Raw genomic sequence first — 21405 nt, 5'->3', positions numbered from 1 at the left:
TTGCAATAGTTTTTGTCCCATGCTGTGGGTACCTGCTACTTTACAAACCAATTCCAGGAGTTGTGAGTTAGAAGAGATCTTCAACAGGTGGGCCTGCAATTACAGCAAAATTGCCCGATTCATCTTATTTCAGATCATCAAACACACCTTTTTTTCCCATCTTCCTTCATATAAATAGCTTTATTAACAGATATATGTTCATCTCTATTTCCACAGTTCACCTCAGTTTGAGGGTTGCATGTTTGAGTTTTTCTACTTATTGTTGCCTCTTCCTCTGCAGCGATTTAAGGCATCAACCTCCAACTGTTTATCTTGAGGTGCTTAACTTCTAATATTGCAGCGACTGCGTATCACCAGACTTCTGTTGACATAGTCTGATGAATTTCATTGTAAAGCCAAACATCCCGGTACTGCTGTGGAAATATGTTGGTTTTTTTTTAATCTAGATTAGAGGGCAAATTAGAGGACCACTTCCTGGATTTCCAGGAAAACTAAACCTTGTTTATTAAGTGTGTGTCATTTTATTTTCATTATAAAATATTAATGTGTTCAAACTATTAACAGAGGCATAAAATGAAAAAGAAAAGACGAATAAATAACTGTGATTATTTGTATGACAGGCAATCGTCAACTAAAATGAGGATATCTGCTGTTTCAGTTTGTTCAGTTGACAGGAATGAATTTTAGTTTAAAGTAAATTTGATGAAAATCTAAAAAGCTAAAGTGAGAATTTGCTCTTTTATTTTCATTTTCCTGCTAAATCAACCTAATCTCGGGCTCCTTCTCAACATATTTTGACAGTTAATCAAGGAGACAAAAGCTGCAGTTTTCTTGCAAATTAAAATAATTCTATCGTAAAACATTGAAAAATATCCACATTTGTGTCTGTCAACACTTGGACATAATAAAAACAGAAAAACGTTGGCTTTCCAAAATGAAATATGTCACCTTTTTATCACGTGTGGCATACCTAAACTGTTTTAGTTGAGCTTTCCTCCTCGCCTCCTGTTTATCTAAACTAAAGCCTGCAGCCACGCGGTAACGTGAGCTGAACCTGTCTGTGTTTTCATAGGGAGCCCTTTCTGAGTGGTCACGGGCAGTTTGAAAAAAAACACGTGTGAGAGGTAACGCTTTGAAACATTTGGTGGGACACCAGCCACGCTTTTATGTGTCGTCCCTCTGCATGCCCACGTCACCCCCAGATTGTGACATTTCAGTCCCTTTGTCTTCACTCTGTAAGGTTTCAGGTCGCCGGAGATTTGATTTTATTTCAAGCATAAATGACAACCGCTGTGATGTGTAGGCGTGGAGAGGATAGGGGAACTGAAAGACAGAGGTGTGACATTAAAGTGTGAGGTCAGCGAGAGATGAAAGGATGGAGTCCGACAGACTGAGATCATCATTTAGAATGTCAAATAACACAAAAATAACCCATCAAAATCCCTTAAAATTTGGATGACTGATGGCAAAAGTCTACTTTTTGTCTAGTGTTTTCAACCAAACAGTCACATTCATAATTCATCCATCATTTTAGGAGATGTTCTTATTTATTTTTTTGCTGAAAGTAAGAGGAGACACAGAAGACTGAATTAAGTTTGTAGCTTTTAGATCACAAATTCCTGTCAGGGGAAAATCAAACTTTTAAGAATTTAGCAAGATGGTGGTTCACACCCACTGTACAGAACTTCCAGCCTAAAAGCACCCCAATTATTACGAAATATGAGATAAAAAATACAGAAAGAGGGCACACTGTCTGCATGATTGAGAGGTAAGGCCTTTGGATGAGTTAATATGTTGTTTTTTTAAGGAATATTCTGCTTAGTCTGCCTTTTAAATGCTGAAATATAACTGGTAAGCATAATGCTTCATAAACTGATTAGCTTGGCCTTGCACAGTAGCAAAAAACTCCAAATCTGTAATCTCAACACTTCATTTTTTTTTTAAAGATATAAGAACTACCCTCCTTTTCTTTCCTGCCCTCCATCAGCCTGGCTTTCAGTGTTACGCTTGTTTTGATGTTATAAGAAGCTTTACTCTAACTATAGTGAACAGTATATCCCAAATATCTCAGGGTGAAGTGCTGCATAACAAATCCCTTCAAGGTGATTATGAAACTGACTCAAAACAACTTGGGAAATAAGGCAAGTGAATCTGACTTCCCTGAGAAAATACATGACAAAAGAGAGAGGGGAATCTGCTTCTGTTTGCACTATAAAGCCTGTTCAGAGCAGGTAGCAGGAGGCTGCAGGCTAAGAGAAGGTTATATGTAAATGAAGATGAGAGCACAATCTGCATAGAAACATGTGCGCAGTCTGCTCTGATGCTCTTTGATTTAACAGCGCAGACAGTTATGAATCTACTCTGTTATGTTTTCCATTATTTTTGGAAAGAAAACACCCTATTTATTTTGTGAAGCTGGTTTTCTGGATTTAATACCAAAAAGGACACGCACACAGTTGTCCCTGCTGCGTGGCAACAGATGGAAATATGCTTTGACCGCACAACATTTTGGATTAAAATAGCTCACATCTGACAACAGCTGTTTTTGGCACTTTTAACAGGTCGAACAACAAGATGGTTTAAGTATCAAAGCATTCAGCAGTGTATGAAGAGGTTAAAACCAGCTCTGCCTTGACAAAACCGTGTGATAAAGCACAAAAACACTACACCCTCGTTTTGAACATCAGCAGAAAAACATTCATTTAAATGAGCCTCAAATCTCATGACTTATTCCACCACTGGAGGACAGATTTAGGCTCAGAAGCAAGCTAGGATCAAAGTCCTCGTTTTGTGCGATAACGTAAAAAAGTGTTGTTTTCTAAATAATATAGCATTTTAATACATCAATGTTTATTTAAGTACAACTTCTCTGTGTCTAATTAATCGAGACACAACTTGAGGAGAAGTCTTTTTGTATGGTGCAGCAGACAGAATATTTTTGGGTATCGGTGAACATACTATTGATATTCTTGAAAGACTAAACGGGCTTTTAAGTACAGAAAAAGCTTCAGCTTTGTAACCCAAATATAAAGATAATGCATGAGCCAAATGTAGTTTATATTGCGGGTAAAAGGAATGGATTCTGTCAAAAAAGGATTCTCACACAGCCTCAAGAGCAAACGTGCAAATGCATTCATGGTATTGCACAGCTGGAGCCCAGTGGTCATTGGCGAGAGGCTGCTAGCATCATTTCTTGTTGCCATGGTGACAAATTGAACAAGCGCATCAGGCGCAAGCATAACGAGAAATGTATGGTGAGCGCTGGATGACAGCTTCAATTAGCGTGCGTCTTTGTCTTAACAAATGAAAAATGAAGTCGTTCGTCAGTGAGGGTCGTCCCGACAGCTAAAAGCACGCAGCTCTGGTCTAATCTGTGTGACGGAGCTAAAAGGACGCACGTGCCTGATGAGCACGGATCTCTCATCTCCTGATGACGTTGCTGGGGGGAGCACAGATATCAGAAACGTCATATTTTTGATATGTCAGTGTCGAGCGCCTCATTGCTCTTGTAGCAATCTTTTTCAATAGTTTCCCTTGCTCTCGTCTTTGGTCCAATTTTATGTAACCATCTTCTCAGAACTTTTATTCCTAAAGCTTTTATTATTTTCCTGACTTGCACGCAATGGTCTCAAATTCGTTTTACTGTAAACATTCGACCTGTGTCATTCTCAGCTTATCAGTCACATCGATCAATTAGAATTATGCAAAAGGTGCCCCACAAATACATTTTGCTTGATTATTGCAAATTATTACTTTAGATTATAACCTAAAGTAATTTACTGAATCGTTCAGTTTCTTGGCCTTGTTTTTGGCCACAGCAGCAACTGTTAGAAGGGTTATGACACCACTGTCATCACGGTTGCATCTGCATTCTGCTTTGTGTTATTGTTTGATGTATGATTTTCTCTGTCCTAATCCCTCTGCTCACATGTACTGTATACTCCCAGTGGTGCTGCTCTCATTTACATTCTTCCTGTTTCTTTAGTCTGTCAGCAACGCTGGTCTGAAATTGTTCCTGAAAAGCAGGACATTGCAAGGAAGAGGCCTCACTCTCGCAGGCTGACAGCACTCCTATGTTAGGGTTTGTGGGTTTTGGTATGTTGGTTTTTGTTTATGGAGTTTTTTTGTAATCAAGTTCCTTTTTTTTGGCTTTTCGTCTCTTGGTTTCTCACGTCAGGTTGACATGATTTATCTGATTATCATCGTTGCTTTGGTTTTTGTTCCATGTTCTGGTTTAGTATGCCTTCGTGCCTTGGTTGCGTCTTTGTTTCTGTGTTTTGGGTTCAGTTCCTGTTTGAGTTCTGGTGTCTTGTTTGAGCTTTACTCTTAGCGTATTCCGTTTTAGTTTTTGGTCCTCTTTATCAGATTTGGTTGAAAGAGCTTGATTTCAGTTTGTGTGCCGTTTGGTTTCCCAAGTCCTTAGTTTAGTTTCCTCTTGTGCTTTTCTCTGTTTGTATTCATATTCATGTCTCTCTTGAGTTTGCATTCCAGGTGTTTTCTGTTTAGTCTTTAGTTTAGTTTAAGTTACTCTATTCCTTCCTATTTGTCTCTAGATGTCCTCAGTTGTCTCGGTCTCGACCCCAGGTCTGCATGCACACCTGTGTCCTTTAAATCATTCACCTGTTGTCACTTCACTCATCTACTCTCCTCGTATTTATAGCTCTCTGGTTCCCTCAGTCATTTTCCAGTTTGTTGTTGTCTCCTTCCCATGTACTGCTGCTTTGTTGTACTTCCTTTATGTCGTTCCCTTGGTTTAATGAATAAAAATCTTTTTTTGTTCAACATTAAGTTCAATGCCAAGTTTGCATTTGGGCCCATCTTTATATCCTCTGCTATGGAACACAACATCCTAACATCCTTTAACTGAGAAAATGGATGTGCGGTGCGTGAGTGTGTGAAAGTCAACTGTGTGGGCTTCCTGTTCAACACTTGATGTGAGGGCAATGCTGCAAGAGGTCAAAATCGGTTCCTCTACTGTTCTATGTGAACATATGAAGCAATCTGACTTCACCTTTCCAAGACCGTAAGCGGCACTCGACCGTTTCAAACAGAAACTTGAGGGCCGACTCTGCTCAGGATTTTTTCCAGACAAATTAGGAAGAGTACAATATTGAAATGAATTTTTTCATTACTGATGTGATTGCTCATAAACTCCTCTCTACTTTGGCTCGTGACGTGCTCATCATCTTAAGCGTGGTAAAAAAAAAATAAATCACGAGGTAGCACTAAAAGAAAAATGTACCCATAAAGCCGCTGTTGACAGCACGACGGGGAAAAAATACACACAGGCTTCAATACACATCTTTACTGGGACACTTACTGAAATTTAAGACTCACTCGCTTCACCTTGGGGCTACAAGTTTAGTGTTAGTAGTACATTCCTTTCTCAACTTGTGTGGACATGTAAAAAGCTGGCTGTTCAAAGCAGCAACTGATTTCTGGAGGAAACCAGCTCATACAGACACTTCTGTGATGAGGCTCGATAGTTACCAGTTACAGGGAAAATAATGTGATAATGTTTGATAGCAGCAGGGACAAGAGAGTGGGTTTCAATTTGTTCCCGACAGGGCACATGTGCTGAATATGTCACGTGTAGGAGGTGGCGAGGAAGGAGGACTCAGGTGCAGACACAGATGGAAAGCCAAAGGTAGAAAAAAATTTAGACCGATTCATTAAAACTGAACAGACAACATGGCCGAACTGGAGCACTACGAAAAAACAAACCAAAACCCAGGAACTGACTAAACCGACCAAGAAAAAAACTGGGGAAACAAAACCAAGAAGTAGTAGCAGCAAAGGCAACTCGGGAGATCAACCTGAAGAGGACAGAGGATCTGACAAAGAGCGAATGAAACCAGGAGTTTAAATACAGAGGAGAGTGACTGGGGAGAGAAGACAGCTGAGGGAAATAACACAGGTGAAGGGAGTGGAGCTGACTGAGACAAGACAGAAAAAACACAAAAAGTCACAGATCACAACAGATTAGCTCTATGAAACGCCTGGAAGCAAGAATGGACGGTAATTGCCGCGGCATTAAAGTGTGAGTAATAAGTGGACTGAAAGCAAGCAGAGGAGGAAAATAATGAATCGGGAACATCCGTGAAATATCTAACTTACTGCTGAACACGAGAGATGTTTATTTTGTTCAGAGGCGTCTCATTGTTCGTGCACCATATTGACCTTCCCTCCATTAATGTATGAAACCCTTATGTCTGGGATTTTGAAAGAAAGAAAGAAAGAAAATTACAATTAAATCAATTCAGTCAATGTGTTTACTTCAATTTAAGGGCTTCACCTGAATTCAGAGTGGCACGAAAAAGTCCCCACAACATCAAATTAACTTGTATACCAATCTCTGGTCAAACAAAGAAGAAAAATAGGTTTGTTAAGTCGCTCAGTGGTATTTTTGAGTCTGTCTTTTCTTGCGGATGACTCATCCTGCACTCATATGCTTTTTCTGATCCAATCAAATGCTTGTTAAGGTTACATATTCCTCCCAAATGGATAGAGCAAGAGTTCTGTTGAAACTGAACAGCGCAGATACAAAGGAGTTTCTTGTCTCACGAAGACTTTAGGGGTTCTAACAATTATCAATTAATATTTGTAGGTTTTGAATCCCATCTGTGCTCCTTTGCAATCTTTTTTAAATGGTGCAAAAAGGGGGTGCATCTTCATGCGCCACAGGGAATATGTTTAACTTTGCATGATTAACCGGCACATTTATCCGAGTGACAGTGTAACAATTTCTGATATCCAGTGGTCACGTTAGACATGGCAACTATCTCAAATGCTTTCCATCCACCATCTAGCAACAATTTGCATCGATGTCGCTGGCTAAGTTGTTCGTGTTGTGCATATTTTCTGCCTTACACCCATCCTGAATTCACTTTACCTCTTCATGTTCTTGCTTCTCTGAGGAGGTATATTCACGCAAATGCATCAAGCAAAGCAATTACATGCCAATAGAAACCATTTGTAATTACATAATAATTTCTTTCTCGTAGGTTTGTGTTTCTGTTATACACTGCAGCTTTAAAGTGCATGTTTTGAGTTTCTCTGTGGAGAGAACGTGGCACCAGATTATGCCAAAATCCTTCGGTTTGTTCTTCAAGTCAAACCACATTCATTCTGCGCTGTAAAGAGGATTAAGGCGAGTCGATAAAGAATCAAAACAAAGAAGGTCTGAGGGCACTAAATAATTTTTTCAGCAACAACATTCAATAGATAAAACATCTTCACAGTAAAAAGCTTTTTTTATACAATCTTATTAACATACGGCGCAAAAATGAACCAAGAATCTAAAACTAACACCCTGTTGTGAGCGCTAGGAAACTGTCCTCACATTACATGAATTCTCCCTGCGAAGGAAACATTTGACTAGACCACGCGCACAGAAAGCAAGAGGAATGTATTGTTGACACATTAAACTGTGATGTCCTCTGAGATATAACCACTGTCATAGGGTAAAAATACACAACTTAATTAGAGAGAGCAGGAGGAGAGGTAACAACGGAGCTTAGACCGAGGTCTTGAATGCCGAGTGTGTGAGACACTGATGGTTACCATGGTAAAGAGATGGAAGTGACCACAGCAAAACAGTTGAAGGGTGTCAATATATCTAACACTTATAAATACTCCGCACAGAGGATTTGAAGATATATACCGAGGGTGGATAAACTGTGAAAACACTGATCAAGGCTGATTATAGACGTGATGCAGAACTTTTTGCAGTGCAGAGACCTCAAGGAAGATGACAACACACTGCGGAGTGATAAAATGCAACGTCCTGCTGCTTCTTCCCTCAACTGTTTCCTTGTTTGCGGAGTGAAGAAGGCTGCTGGCATGACAGGAAGAGCCTCATTGTACTACAAGTGTTACATAACACTATTTTTTATGGCATTCTCTTGTACATATACGGACACACTGGGGGACATAATGCTTCCCACACAAAATCCACAATGTTAGCACAATGAGGGCAGCCCAAAGCACAGAGACACTCTAGATACTGAGTCTGGGATGCTTTCCTTTTAGCTATAATAACCGGACATTTTCTACGCAGAGGCTGAGATTGTGATGTTCAGATAAGTGACCAGAGGAACCGAAAACCCGACGTTCTGCTCGAGCACTCAGAGGGAAAACAGACACTTCATATGCGAGAAAGAAAGAAAGAAAGAAAGAAAGAAAGAAAGAAAGAAAGAGAAAATAAATACCAGCTCTCTGCAATTTAAAAGGCGGGCATGATCTGTGGTTTGCTACCGGCATTCCTCACATGTTACTCAAGCTCCAAAGGCCAATGACACGCTTGCAGGAATAAAAGCGTGGTGAAACTTGTCAGGCTCTACCTGCAGCTGTTAAAAATATGCTTCCGCGATCATCACCAGTTCCAAACATTTCATTACATGGCTGCAATGAACAACACCAGTCGATAAAAAGCGCTTGCTGGTCAGAACTCCCCCCAAAAAAAATCAAATTCTTGGTGTGCAAAAGCAGTTTCTCTCTCACATAAAGAGCTTCTCATTCTGTAAATGTCAAGTTCTCAAAGGCTAGAATGCACTGCTGATTACATGTGACTGTTCATCTGAATTCACTTAGCCTTTTTCATTCATGCAGCAGAAATAAACAGCTCGCCAGGTGGACAGCAAACTAAAAAAACAAGGAGACGGAGATTAGAGTCGATTAGAGTGCAAAAGCTACCTCTGTCACGTAGACGAGTGGAATGGCGCTGTAGTTCTTCCTCATGTCTCCTCTTCCTCACAGCCTGAGGTCAAAGTGCATAAAAGTGCATGCAGCCGCAGCCCCAGAAGACCTCTGCACCTCAGGGAGCTCTGTGTGTCTCTCTGAAGTTTCAGGACTTCTCTATAATGGAGGAGGAGTGTGTGTCTGTCTTTCTAGTCCTGTGTGCAATCCTCTCATTGTGAAATCCTGTTCTTCCTGTGGCAGCAGCTATTAGAATCAAACCAGTGGCTCCTCCAACACACTCGGATCCCAACTTCTACTGTGTACTGAGTTGTGCTCCTAAGATTTACTGTTCTCGAGTACTTGTGCTCTCCAGGGTAATGCCCGCCTTTAAAGGCATGAAGGAGCCGGAGCAGGGGTTTTGCTGATCCCTATCAGCCACCCTCCACCAGCCCAGACAGACTTTGCACACGGGAATAGCAACCTGCCAATCAGGAGGGAGCAGGCAGAGGATGAGAGCTGGCGACAGACTGAGAGGGAGGGGGAGAGAAATTTAAGGAAATGAAATTAGTGCGGGAATGTTGATTTAGTACAGGATTCGCTCCCTGAGGGGTAAGCGCTGTCTTCAGGACAGTCTCTGACAGCAGCAGATAACAGCAAGTATCTCTGTGTTTATGGGACCGAGCCTGGACTCTGTACCCACTCCCACTCATGCTCTGACACACACTTTAGGCGCAGATATCAGGAAGAAGGGTCAGGGTTCATTTGTTGTCATCCAGCCAACTCAAATGATAATAAACAAGTGTTATTTTAAACATCATTTTATCTCTTTGTTATTACTAACAATTCCACTGAGGCATAAGCTATTTTGTTCTTGATATAGCCTCAGTCACCCTGCCTTACCACTGAGCGTTGCTGGCGAAAAACTAATCTGAGTTTGGTATGCAATACATAAAAAAAGACCTCACATTAGGTCTCTATCCCAGCTGCTGGAAATGCAGTGTCCCATTCTCTGAACACATCAGATGTAATCACAAGATTTTATCCAATCTACCAATATGACCATGAAAACATTCTTCAGCATCCGAGACATTTTACCACCAAGGTGCAAAATGTTGTTGACAGGTTTCTTCTTTCAGGTGTTTTTTTCCACAGGCTCTAAAAACAGCAGCCATCAAGGTACAAAAAAAAAAAAAGAGAGAACAATTTGGAGTTGGACTGAATAATTACAGGTCAATATCAAGCGTTTCCTTTTTAGGTAAAAATCATAAGAAAAAGCTTAACCACTTCTTGGCACACAACAACGGTTATTTCAGTCAGGTTTCTGTCCAAACCACAGCAGTGAGGCCAATCTTGTTCAAGTAATAAACGGCATCAAATGAAACACAAATAATGGCAGCGTTTCATTGGATCTCAGTGCTGCATTTGATACAATTGACCACAACATCGATTAGAAAACTGGGTGGGATTGAATCCTGCTTAAAAGACAGAGACAACTTTGTGTGTGTAAGTAATCACACAAATGATCGGGGGGGGGGGGGGGGGAATGGCATATGGAGGTCCTCAGGGTTCAATTCTGGGGCCTTTCTTATTCAACAGCTACACAGTCCTACTGGCTCGGATAATGCAAAGCAACCATGCTGTGACAGTTATGCAGAAAACACACAAATATACATCAGCATATCACCTGAGGATTATAGTTCCTTGCAAACACTTTGTAAGTGCCTTGAACAAATAAACAACTGGATGATCCAGATTTTTCTTTGGTCAAACAAAGACAAAACAGAGGTAATCGTTTTTGTCTGTGCTCAACGTCAGTCTGTAATGTTAAAAATCACCCGAAACCTGGGTGTTATTAAGGACTTCAACAGCCAGAGGAATATTTCAAGGATTAAAGGACTAATGTGTCAGAGTGATTTAGAAAAGCTGGTCTATGTATTTATCTTGAGTAGCCTTGATCACTGTAACACAGTGTATGTACTGGTCTGCCTAAAACACGGATCAGACAGCTGATTTAGAACGCTGCTGCTCGAGTCCTCACTGAGACCAGAAAAGTGGATCATATCACTCAAGTCCTGATGTCTCTAAACTGGCTTCCTCTCTAATTAATGAATTTAAATGTAAATATTCAAATGGTTTGAGACCAAAGTAGATATATCAGATCTTCTGGTATGTTATGAACCTTTTAAGACATTTCAGATCTTCAGAAACAGGTTTGCTTTCTGCTTTCTGTCCCCAGAGTTCGAGCTAAACACGTAGAAGCTTCGCTCAGTTTTCATGCACCACATATGTGGAACAAACTCCCAGATAACTGCAGGTCTGCAACAACTCTGTACACCCCTTCATTTCATTCAAGGATTTAATGGAATTGAAGGACTTTGATTTATATCTCTCTCTCTCTGTTTTACGTTCTATGTAAATCACTGGGAATCACCATGTTGTTGTGCTGTATAGATAAATTTGCCTTACCTTGAAACTTAATCTCTGTATAACTGGTAATACTAATGAAACTTATCAAGATTTTATGATCAAGTTAGCCAATAAAATGCACAAACAAGTTATTTATTTATCATTCCTTTGGGCCACAAGGCTTCACTCCATCAAAATGATTCAAACAAGCTGCACTGTTGCATTGAATAATCACAGTTTCACAATCAAAGCTCAAAATTGCACAATTAAAAATAATTAGAGTTCATATGTTCTGCAGAAACTTAAATCTAAAGAAGATTCTTTCAGATGATTTTGAAACTAAATACAAAAATGATGAAGTACAAAGGTGAAAACGACCCTTTACTGCATGTCATTCCCCTGCTTCCTGTCCTTCTTCCGTCCATTTAAGGCATAAAAAAACCAAAGGTTATGTTGGTATTTTACAACCATTGTTTGTGAACCTGTTTTGGATAAAACATTCCTATTAGACATTTTCCGGTGAGACTGGGCTTTATAGCATGTTACCTCAATACGAGCCAACTCAACATGCACCATCCTGTTATGGGAAAGACTGCAAATAACTGAGTGCGCATTAGTGCATTATTATTATTATTGTACACAATTCAAATTTAACTTGAATTTTCGAGATTTTGTCTGTTTCCATGAAACATGAAGCATGTTAGACGTACCAGTGACTATCAGTGATTTAAAATTGGCCGCAAGTTCGAGTTAGAGTATCCATGCTTTAGTTGAATTGTATTTTTCGCTTAGAAAGGTTCCCGATTGAGTGAAATGACCCGGATGTGTCTAAGTGGTAGCCATTAAAAGATTATAAGAAGCTTCAATGCTTCTTTTATTATCTATCTCCTTTAGTATAGAAAGCAGTGGGCAATCCTTTATGAAAGGAAATAATTCCCTCTCAGTTTCTTGTGGCTACATCAAGTTGAATTTGGTCGTTTTCATACCGGCAGACAAACTGGGATTCATGTAAATAAAAATGAATGATGGAAGAATGGGTGTGAGCGGACTGTGACAGCATGTATCATTTTGTGCCTTTTTGAGTGACCAATCTTCGTGTGAAATGTGGTAGGTTTCCTGTTGCAGCGTGGCTGTCTTTTTCAAAGTCTTTATATTTTCTCCAACTATCTTTCCCTGACCTCAAGATGCTTTCCGACAAGGTCAAGTAAAAAGACCGCAGGGGGTAAATACTTTCTTTTCTTTTTTTTTATATTTAACCAGGCCCTTGAAGGAGTGACCTTTTCAGAGTCCATCTCATCCCTCACCCTCTGACCAAACCGATTTGAAGCAGGACAAAGAGGGACTTTCACATGTTTCTCATGTTGATTTAGTCTTATTATCTGCGTTTTTGGTATTTTCATGAATAAAAAAAACTTTTCTTTTTCCATTTTGCCAACCCTCCACCTGCCTGAGGTTCGTCTGTACTTAAGTCTTGTTTGAACACATGACCGATACATACTGAGAGTATTTTAAACACGAAACTATGGGTTTTCTCACCTGATTTGAATCCCTTATTTTGGTTTATTTATTGACAAGAAGAAAAAATAAACATTTTTAAAATATATCATTCTCAACAGATATTATCCAATATATTTGTTTAAACTGAAAAAAACTTGGCCGTAAAAATATATGGATATTGACAGAGGTTACTGGTGGCTCCAAAGATGTAAAACCTTCCTCTAAATCAATAAACACATGTCAGCTTTAAGCAATTGTATGGTTCTTATTTGTTTCTGAACATGTTAAGGAGGGCAGAACTGGGACATTTCAAGAGCAAAACGCTCAGAAGAGAGTCCTGAAAAAAATATTAAAAGACTCAAGGCAGTGACTCCAACCCATTAAGCACAGCCGACATTTAGAGAATCAGAGTAAAAAAAAAAACAAGCCTGAAAAACACTCTTCAAGGACCTCACACGCTCCTCGAGGAGTCAAATTCTCTCATGGGAGGGAGTCAGACACGAATGATGCAAGACGAGAGGACAGAGAAAGAAGCAAAAGCAAGTGAGGTTAAAGGAGAGGAGAACTGACAGAGAGGAGCAAGAGGCCAATACTGTTAAGATGTATGACAGTAAGGGATCGTGAAGAGGACACGTGGCAAACAAAGAGCGTCTTGAGGTCAAGATGACCCTCTTCAGCCTGGTTCTGGTGCCCAGTTGGCACTGCTGCCACCTCAGTACAGTGCTGCATCAGCAAACACAAAGGCAGAGGTGGAGATTATGTGCTCCATTTGCACAGGCTGATTCAGACAACAGCTATCAGCTAAAGTGAGAAGTAGACGGAACTGAAGAGCAACTAATCAACCACTCACTGAACAGAAATGTAAAATTCAGCTCGGAGAGCAAATGGAATGCCACTCATGCTCATTGTCAGTTGTCAAAGCGCTCTCAGCTCTTTGTTCGTAATTGATTTCAAGGATTTCAACGAGCTGCTGCCTCCATGCTCAGAACAAAGTCTCCTCTGCTGTCTAAACAAAGATGAGAGGGGATTGTTGTTCACTGAAATGCTGACACAAAAAGATGCCAAAAGCCTTTCCTGTCTGATCTTTAAATGATGAAGCAGAGGTGACAGGCCTGACTGGAGACAAATAAAAGAAGCAACAGCACCCCCTGTTGGTGGTTAAACCCTGTTACAGAGAAGCTGAGACTTACATTGTGATGACTTTCTTCGTCTACTTCCTCATCCTCCAACGTTGGCCGTCGAGGAAAAAGTGATAAATCAGAGAATCTCCTCATTTAAAAGCTTCGAATTCCTGAAATTAGAAGAACCAAGGTTACAAATACTCAAAAGTGTATTAAGTATCATTTCAATAGCAACTCAGTTTATGAAACATTCCTAAAGCTTTGTTCATTCTCACAAAACTCCTAAATACAACATTCAAAATAGCTTTTCTTTGAGTGTGCCGAGCGAATGCAAAACCGCCTAATCAACATCCCAATTTCACCAAATACTACAAGCACTGAAACGGAAATTTACTCACTGAGAGAGATTTTAATGAGTCAAAATTACGTTCATTTAAGTACTGCCAGCCCAGTCTGCTTTTGTGGATGACGAGCTGGTTGAACTGAAATGGGTGTAAAGGTCGCTGCTTTGTTTGAGGTGACAATAAAAAAAGCCATCAGGCAGGCTTTACGCAAATGTGGTTCAAGGTGTTGTCATCAAGTAAAGAAAGAAAAGCCTGGACTAGAATGAGCAGGTTAAACCAGTTAAGCAGAAGTAGGGTAATATATTTTCTCTACTTTGTGCTACCTCGTTGAAATTGATCTGAGAAAAATATTTCCTCAATTCCTAAAATGCACCTGGAGGAGAGCATCAATGATTTATCACATATTTCTGGGGTGATGCCTCATGGTAAAACTATCAAAATTTGAGAAAGCAATGAGCTTTATTCCCCTTAACCAAGTGGGAGACATTTCTTGGTCACGTTTACAACCACAAACTTTGAATAAGAGGCAGTATAGTCACGGAGAAACGTGTTCTACCAAAATGTAGAGCAGGACAGTGATGCATTCAAATGATTGAGGGTCGAGTGTGTGCAAAATTGGGAAATGGCAGCCTGCTGCTGTCACTACAGAAAATACAACAGCAATCCACTTTTAGAATAAAGGCCTAAAAAAACTTTAAAATAACTAAGCTCTCATTTTTTATATTTCCTTCCTAGATATATCTTGAGTTTCAATTCATCACCACATTCAATGTTCTTTGTCGCCATCTGGACGTCCTACACCTTCATACCTGTTTCATCTCGATTAAGTCCACTTTCTATGTGTCATTAGTGTTTACCATGCCACAAATCCTTATAAAAGCAAAGAGGGGATGGCAGAAGGGTGTGCATTCCCTCACAATTACTTAGGTCCAGGCATTAAAAGTGCATATTTAGGATAGGACTTATGTGCATGGTTACAGCTTACACATTTTGACACTTAAGTGTCATTTTTCTTCTACATAACAGCCTACGGGTACGTTACCATCTAAACAGTTCCAGCAATGGACTGCGTCAGTGGTCAGTGCTGCGTTTCAGACATGTGGACAAAAGCATGTATTACACTTTTTCAGGCAGGGCTGCATTGTGTTGAAAAAAAATCCAGTTTACAGTTTTGGTGAGAAATATCTTACCAGATTAACACAAAATAACAAGATAATGTTAAATCATTGAGATACATACTGATTTATTCTGCTTTTTACTGAGAAAAACACAACATCTCGTATTGCAAAACTGATTGTGATATATAAAACAAGCATAACATAGCCTTATGTAAACAAGATCTAACCTGGAAGTTTCATGTCCACACTTAACTGATACTTGCTGGACCAAACCGGCCCCTGAAATATTTGTGCTTTTACCACAATTTTGCAAACCATTGACTGATAACATCCATCCATAAGAATCTAAGAATGAAAATAAAAACTGAGCACACAAACCTGTTATTCGGCAGTCCTACTTGAGAGCTAGAGCTCCACAGGCACTGATTATCATAATTTTTTAAGCGTGTCCAACACTCTGACGAGGCGACAGTGGAGGATTTCTTCTACCTCAGTGTGAAATGCTGCATGCTGCAACTTTCCCTCAGCTCAGCATAATCCGGCAGGCACTGATTATCACACACATGCAAAAGAGATACCGTGATGTAAGCTTCGTCTGATACAGATCAGTGGGTTCCCCCAGGCTTTATAGTAAGATTTGATAAAAACTAAACCTGTGAGATGACAAACAGGAAAAGAGGTAAAGTAAGTGTTTTTTTTTTAAAAAGCTACGGTCGGCAACTTTTTTTTAGTCATATTAGCTTGAACTGTCATGGGATTCTGGAAGTAGAAAATTAAATAGGCTGTTTAGGAAAAATAACGAATTCTGTAGCTCCCTCTGAAGCCTGTATTCATGCTTACAAAAACCGAGCGCTCCAGGCTGTTTTTAACCAATCAAGTTAGGGTGGAGGAATCCTACCTGTCAATCACAGCTTGTGCACACGCTGCTGAGCGTGACTCTGCCCCAGTTTGTGTGCGCTCACACTGGTGTGAACTCACTGGCACAACCTCGTCCACAGAGGGGGAGGGGTTTGGGGGCGATTCGGAGCTTGTTAGAGGTTGGGGGAGGGACCTGAAAGTTGTATCAGTTCGAATTTTCCGACTTTAGACTCGCAATTTTGAAAACCTGCCGACGGCAGCTTTATATACATGCTATATTCTACATGGTTTTTTTTATGAATTTTTATGTTGTAGAGTTGTGAAATTATTTTATCAATGGAGAAATTGAGCAGCCTTGCTTTGTTGTCTACAGTAGTAGATCAACCCTCATCTTACTTTGAAGCTCCCAGCTCCCAGAAGTGACGTCGACGCAGCTTTAGCTGCAGAGAAGCTATTAGGCTTGTGTTGATAATAATAAACTCCTGGACTATTTTCAAACTTCCAAATGCATCGCTTTGTGAGTACAGACCATATTTGTACTACTGTAGAAGTTTGGTGTCATGGCATGTGATTGTAGTGTGGTAATTTTGGAGATACGGACCAGGATCCATTAACCCTTCTACGAAGCTATTCGGGATAACTCAGTAACTCACCTGATGTTCAGCCAATATCGAAAAAACTGCGGGTGGGCTACTTGGCTGGATGTCACGGTTCAAATGACCCCAGGTTGAATCTACTCCGGAGTATCACTTTAACATGAAAAGTGGTTTGCGACCAGAGCAAAGCAACACGTCAAGACGATAGACGCAGAACTGTAATCTGCCCTTTAGTCCAAGGAACATTTTTGTTATTAATTATGACTAATAAGCAGTGATGGAAAGTAACGAAGTACACTTAAATACAATTTTAGGTATGTTTACTTCATTTGAGTATCTCCAATTTTTGATACTTTTACTTCTACTCCACTACATCTCAGAGGCAAATAGTGTACTTTTACTACACTACAATTATTTGACAATAATAGTTACTATATATACTTCAGCTATTTACAGATTAACCTTACCACATGTCTATTAGTTTTAGTTTGCAGTATATTGGGAATATTTAGCCTTTAAAATATCTGTTGAGTTATTAATATTTTCACCTCTTTTTCAGTAAACCACCACAGCCTCTTATGGACGAGTTTGCATAAAAAGCACCAGCCTGCTCCCCTGCACAAGCAGCTGTGCTGACAGACAGCATTCTAAACATGCTGGTCAAAGACATGCGCCCGCTGAGCATGGTGGAGGATGGCGGCTTTAAGGCCATGATTTCCACTGTCTTCACAAAACTGTTGCACAAAAAGTATGGCGACGTCAAAGCGGAGATGAAGAAATTGGAAATTTATATTGGCAATTTTGACTGAAACGGTTTTACTTCGTAATATGTAAGCAAAGCTTCTATAAGTCTGTTGTGGAAAGCGCGATCTGCTTTGCAACCGTTTGTTGGGACAAACAAAAAAGAGAGGACAAACTGATAAAGGTTGGCTCTGTGCTAAGCCCCACACTCGGGGCCCCTGGACCTGGACAGTGCTTTCACACCTACAGAACATGGTGATCAAACAAAAAGTGTATTCAGTCAGAGGCTTCTTCAGCTCCTCTGAAACAAAGAATGTAATACGAGTTATTTCTGGCCATGGCAATAACTCTAAACGACTTGTATACAACGACTAATGACTGTTTCTAATTTGTTATGCTCTATAATGCTCTCCTTCTTTGGGATAAATACATTTAAATCCAATCAAATTAAAGTCTTGTGGGTTTTTTAAGGTGAAACTTTCACTTCTTTTTCTAATTCTACTGGCTCAAACTTTAACATTTGCAGCTCTTTTGGTTTTTGCAGTTTCTCCGAGTTGCAGTCTGAACTCGGGGTGAACTTGACGAGACATCCACTCCTGGGAAGATTTTTAACCGCCTTGAATGATTTCCAGTTGTGACTATTTTTCTCACTGTAGAAAGACAGACTCCAGATAGTTTGGAAATAGCTTTATGTACACTGAATGCCTCAGACCAGCAAAGGAGTTAGAACTCGCTGATGCTCAATTAGTCAAGTAGATTTCATTAGCAGCACCTGGCTGCTACCTCCTTAAAGGACAAGACCATTTTTTTGACATTGGACCCTTGATTTCACATTATAACATGATGTTCTACTCACCCCTGCTTGTTGTTGGTCATTTGGAGCTGTTCCGAAGATATTCGAGAGGCGTCTGGCTGCTCTCTTGAGATATTCGCCCATGAAACGGTTTCCTATGGGCAAGCTTATACAGGCACAAACTATGCTGTTTATAATTTATTAATTACTCTACACTAGCACTGATAACGTGGAGGTGCGTCGCTTACTTAAAAAAATCCGGGTTACTGTAATTTTGAATTTTAGCCGAATGAATAAATAGGCAGCAGGTCTGTGGGCTGTCTGTGGTAGTAGCACGACGATGACGTCAGTAACACCCACTTTACGACAAAAAATCAAAATTAAGCTGTAGGCTAAACTGTAAATATAACTTTAGCAACATTTGAAACATTTTCAGGCGAGAAAGTAGTCGTTTAGACCCCCAAGGTGTTGAAAATCTGACAAAATACCGGCTATTTACAAGAAGAAGAAGAAGCATGAATCTATGGAAGAGAGGCTGTGTTCGAAACCGCCTACTACATACTACATACTTGAAAACGGCATACTCATCGATCAGACAGTATGCAGAGCGTTTACACACACTGCACTTCACTCCTGCCCGAGCCGAAATCAGCCGGCCTGAAAAGCTGATTTCGCTTAAGCTATAAACTCTGTAAATATATAACTTTAGCAACATTTGAAACATTTTCAGGCGAGAAAGTAGTCATTTAGACCCCCAAGGTGTTGAAAATCTGACAAAATACCGGCTATTTACAATTTTGTTCCCACGAATTCGCCGCTACTAAAGCTAGCCGCTGTGAGCAACGCACTTCCGGTTTCGCCGTTTTGACTGCTCTCGTCCCGTTAACTGAATTTGACCGTTGAAATGGCGATGGACGACGTCACGTTACGTTGCATCTTGGGTAGTTTGAGTGTGACAAGTAACCTCATGATGAATACTCAACATTTCGGCGAATCTAGTATGCATCTAGTGTACATCCGGGAACTTAAAAAAGTATGACTAGTAGGAATAGTAGGAAAAGTAGGCGGTTTCGAACACAGCCAGAGACTTGCCAAAGAGCTCCTGGCGGTGAATTTCCTTTCATCGTAGTAGGCTTGTCATTGAAAAAAACCCCTACTCCACCTACTGTATTGGCGGTGAATCGCCACGCAGCACACGCAAGCGCCGACAAAGCAAAATTAAGTATAAACGTCTCGAGCCATTAACATACGCGCAAGACGCAAGCGCAGTTAAAAGAAGTATAAACCAGGCTTTAGCTTTTATTTGGCAATAATGACATAGAGTAATAAAGTGTTGCTCATCCAAGGTTTGCATTTTTTTTTTCTCCATTCATTTTCGTCTGCGGTTTAATTTATACATTTACAGGTTTACAGAAAATGTACGAGTTAATTATGGCTGCTCCTTGTTTTTCTTTAATTCTCAACACACCCACCCCTTCAATTTCACATATCTAGGATTTCAAGAATTTACACTTTCATCATAAACATCTGGATAGAGATTTTATTGAGGACATGTTGAGTACAGGCAAGAAACCATAATTTACAGCATGGAACATGAAATGGGCGTTCAGAGTTCACGGGGCCCCGGCTTTAGGGGGAACCCACTCTTGGATCTTCTTGCGGGTGGTTGGGTAGGGCACATACTGCTGTGGGCTGCCACTCACATTAAACTGATGGACCTGAGCCAGGAACTTTTTGGGCTCTGGAGGGTGTGTGGTGGGAGGATCGTCTGTCATACAGTGCAGCCAGCGATGCCTGAAAAGATGAGAAGTATTTTTCTTTTTTAAATTTCTGCTCCCCTTGCTGAAATTCTACCAGTTCCAGTGGAAATACTCGCTTCTTGATGATGTTTTCTAATTCATTAAACTGTTGTGTTTTTTTTTTCAGACAAAGCAGATGAAAAATAATGGTAAATAATAATGTAAAAGAAAACTAATATGGAATCGAAGAGAGCGCTTGCAGGGCTTAATGAGCAGCAGCACCTGGCTGATTAACAGGAAATGTGGCCTTAACAAGAAACGAGGTGTAACGCATTATTGTCAGTGTTTGTGTTCATTCAACAGTAAATTTAATACCATACCATTCAGCTGGCACCATGCTGCCATCCACCTCCCACAATGTCCTCTTTCCGTTCATCTCTGTGGTGTAGATCACCCAACGTTGACGTCCTGAACACACAGAGATGAGATATTCACCAAAACACGTTAAACCCAAAAGTAGCATCCTGAAAGAGCATTGTAATAGCATCCAGGTTTTAGTATAAAAACCTTCTAGAGAATTGTAATTAAATATTTTAGAGACATCCGACTCACCAAAGAAGGAGTACTTCTTTTCCTCGTAGTATTTGTTTCCATATTTATCCACGCCAATCAAAGCGCCTGTTTTCAAATCATTCACTCTGTAAATAAAATGAGGATAGAGATGTTAACTTCCTAAGATATGCTTATGAAACAAACACCTGTTCTCTGTCTCACCCAAGCACACTATTATTAATTGTACTTGTTACGAACTATCTTATCTTGTTTTCCTTTAAACAACAACTCCTCAAATGTAAAACTTTGCAAGAAAAAAACAAATAAACGTTACAATAACCTGACGCTTGATTATCTATGGGCCCAGATCAACTCAAGAGTCCTAAAGGCTTTCATACAGTTCATCTCCAGACTTGATCTGTGATTTTTGAAGGATTTGTTAATGGAGTCTGGCGTATCATTAAACCCACACACCACAGAAAAGGGGCATCAAATTGTACATGTCGCCGATTGGCTGTTTAACATTAAAACACTACTTAACGTTAAGCTACTTAATGGTAATTGTTTATCCTGAGTTCTTTGCTTACTGGTGTAACGTTAGGTGTTGACATGCTAAGTGACGCTAGCTCTTCCCACAGAAGAACACAGGTCACACATCTAAAGGTCTTGTTTCAGTTTAATCTGATCTTTCTCCGTCACTTCCAGTCACTAAACACAAGCTTGTACAAAGCTTTTTTTTTAAAACCGACCTGAACAGCTGAAGAAGAAAACCTCGTACTCCACCATGACCTCCTATTTGCCCCAAAGCCCTTCGGACGATGTTTGCATACTCCGCCATCTTTAGACGGAAGATTTACAAAGACGGACCGTTGCGCGTAAAGTGTCCCGACGACAACTAGAGGCGGCTCTTCGCGTTCCGCACACTATTAAGTTTGAAAAGGAGCACAATTTTTGTTATTTC

The 21405-nt window shown here is 40.2% G+C and overlaps 2 protein-coding genes across 3 annotated transcripts in view; both read right to left on the bottom strand.

Annotated features, from left to right (window-relative positions):
* The window catches only part of tmcc3 (transmembrane and coiled-coil domain family 3), a 51070-nt gene extending 36895 nt beyond the window's left edge, over nt 1-14175 (bottom strand). Inside the window, exons 1-2 of one of the 2 annotated variants that reach the window (XM_075471829.1) lie at nt 14102-14175; nt 13773-13873 (exon numbers count right to left, since the gene is read on the bottom strand). In XM_075471829.1, the coding sequence (XP_075327944.1) occupies nt 13773-13856 (84 nt within the window). In that variant the 5' untranslated portion in view covers nt 13857-13873; nt 14102-14175. Of the gene's footprint in view, nt 1-8694; nt 9124-13772; nt 13874-14101 lie in introns of those variants that run through there. The other variant, XM_075471830.1, reaches the window with a different exon arrangement.
* A 5500-nt stretch (nt 14176-19675) lies between these two features.
* On the bottom strand, nt 19676-21315 carry ndufa12 (NADH:ubiquinone oxidoreductase subunit A12). The gene is made up of 4 exons (XM_075472527.1): nt 21194-21315; nt 20505-20590; nt 20273-20360; nt 19676-19947 (listed from the first exon to the last, which is right to left on the bottom strand). Exons 1-4 carry the CDS (start codon nt 21280-21282, stop codon nt 19767-19769), a joined length of 444 nt encoding a protein of 147 aa, XP_075328642.1. The 5' UTR covers nt 21283-21315; the 3' UTR covers nt 19676-19766.
* Between the last annotated feature and the right edge of the window lie 90 nt (nt 21316-21405).

The sequence above is a fragment of the Odontesthes bonariensis genome, chromosome 8 (assembly GCF_027942865.1).
Source record: "Odontesthes bonariensis isolate fOdoBon6 chromosome 8, fOdoBon6.hap1, whole genome shotgun sequence".
NCBI classification, from domain to species: domain Eukaryota; kingdom Metazoa; phylum Chordata; class Actinopteri; order Atheriniformes; family Atherinopsidae; genus Odontesthes; species Odontesthes bonariensis.
Note: the sequence above shows the minus strand (reverse complement) of the source record. Positions and strands in the feature narration are given on the sequence as shown.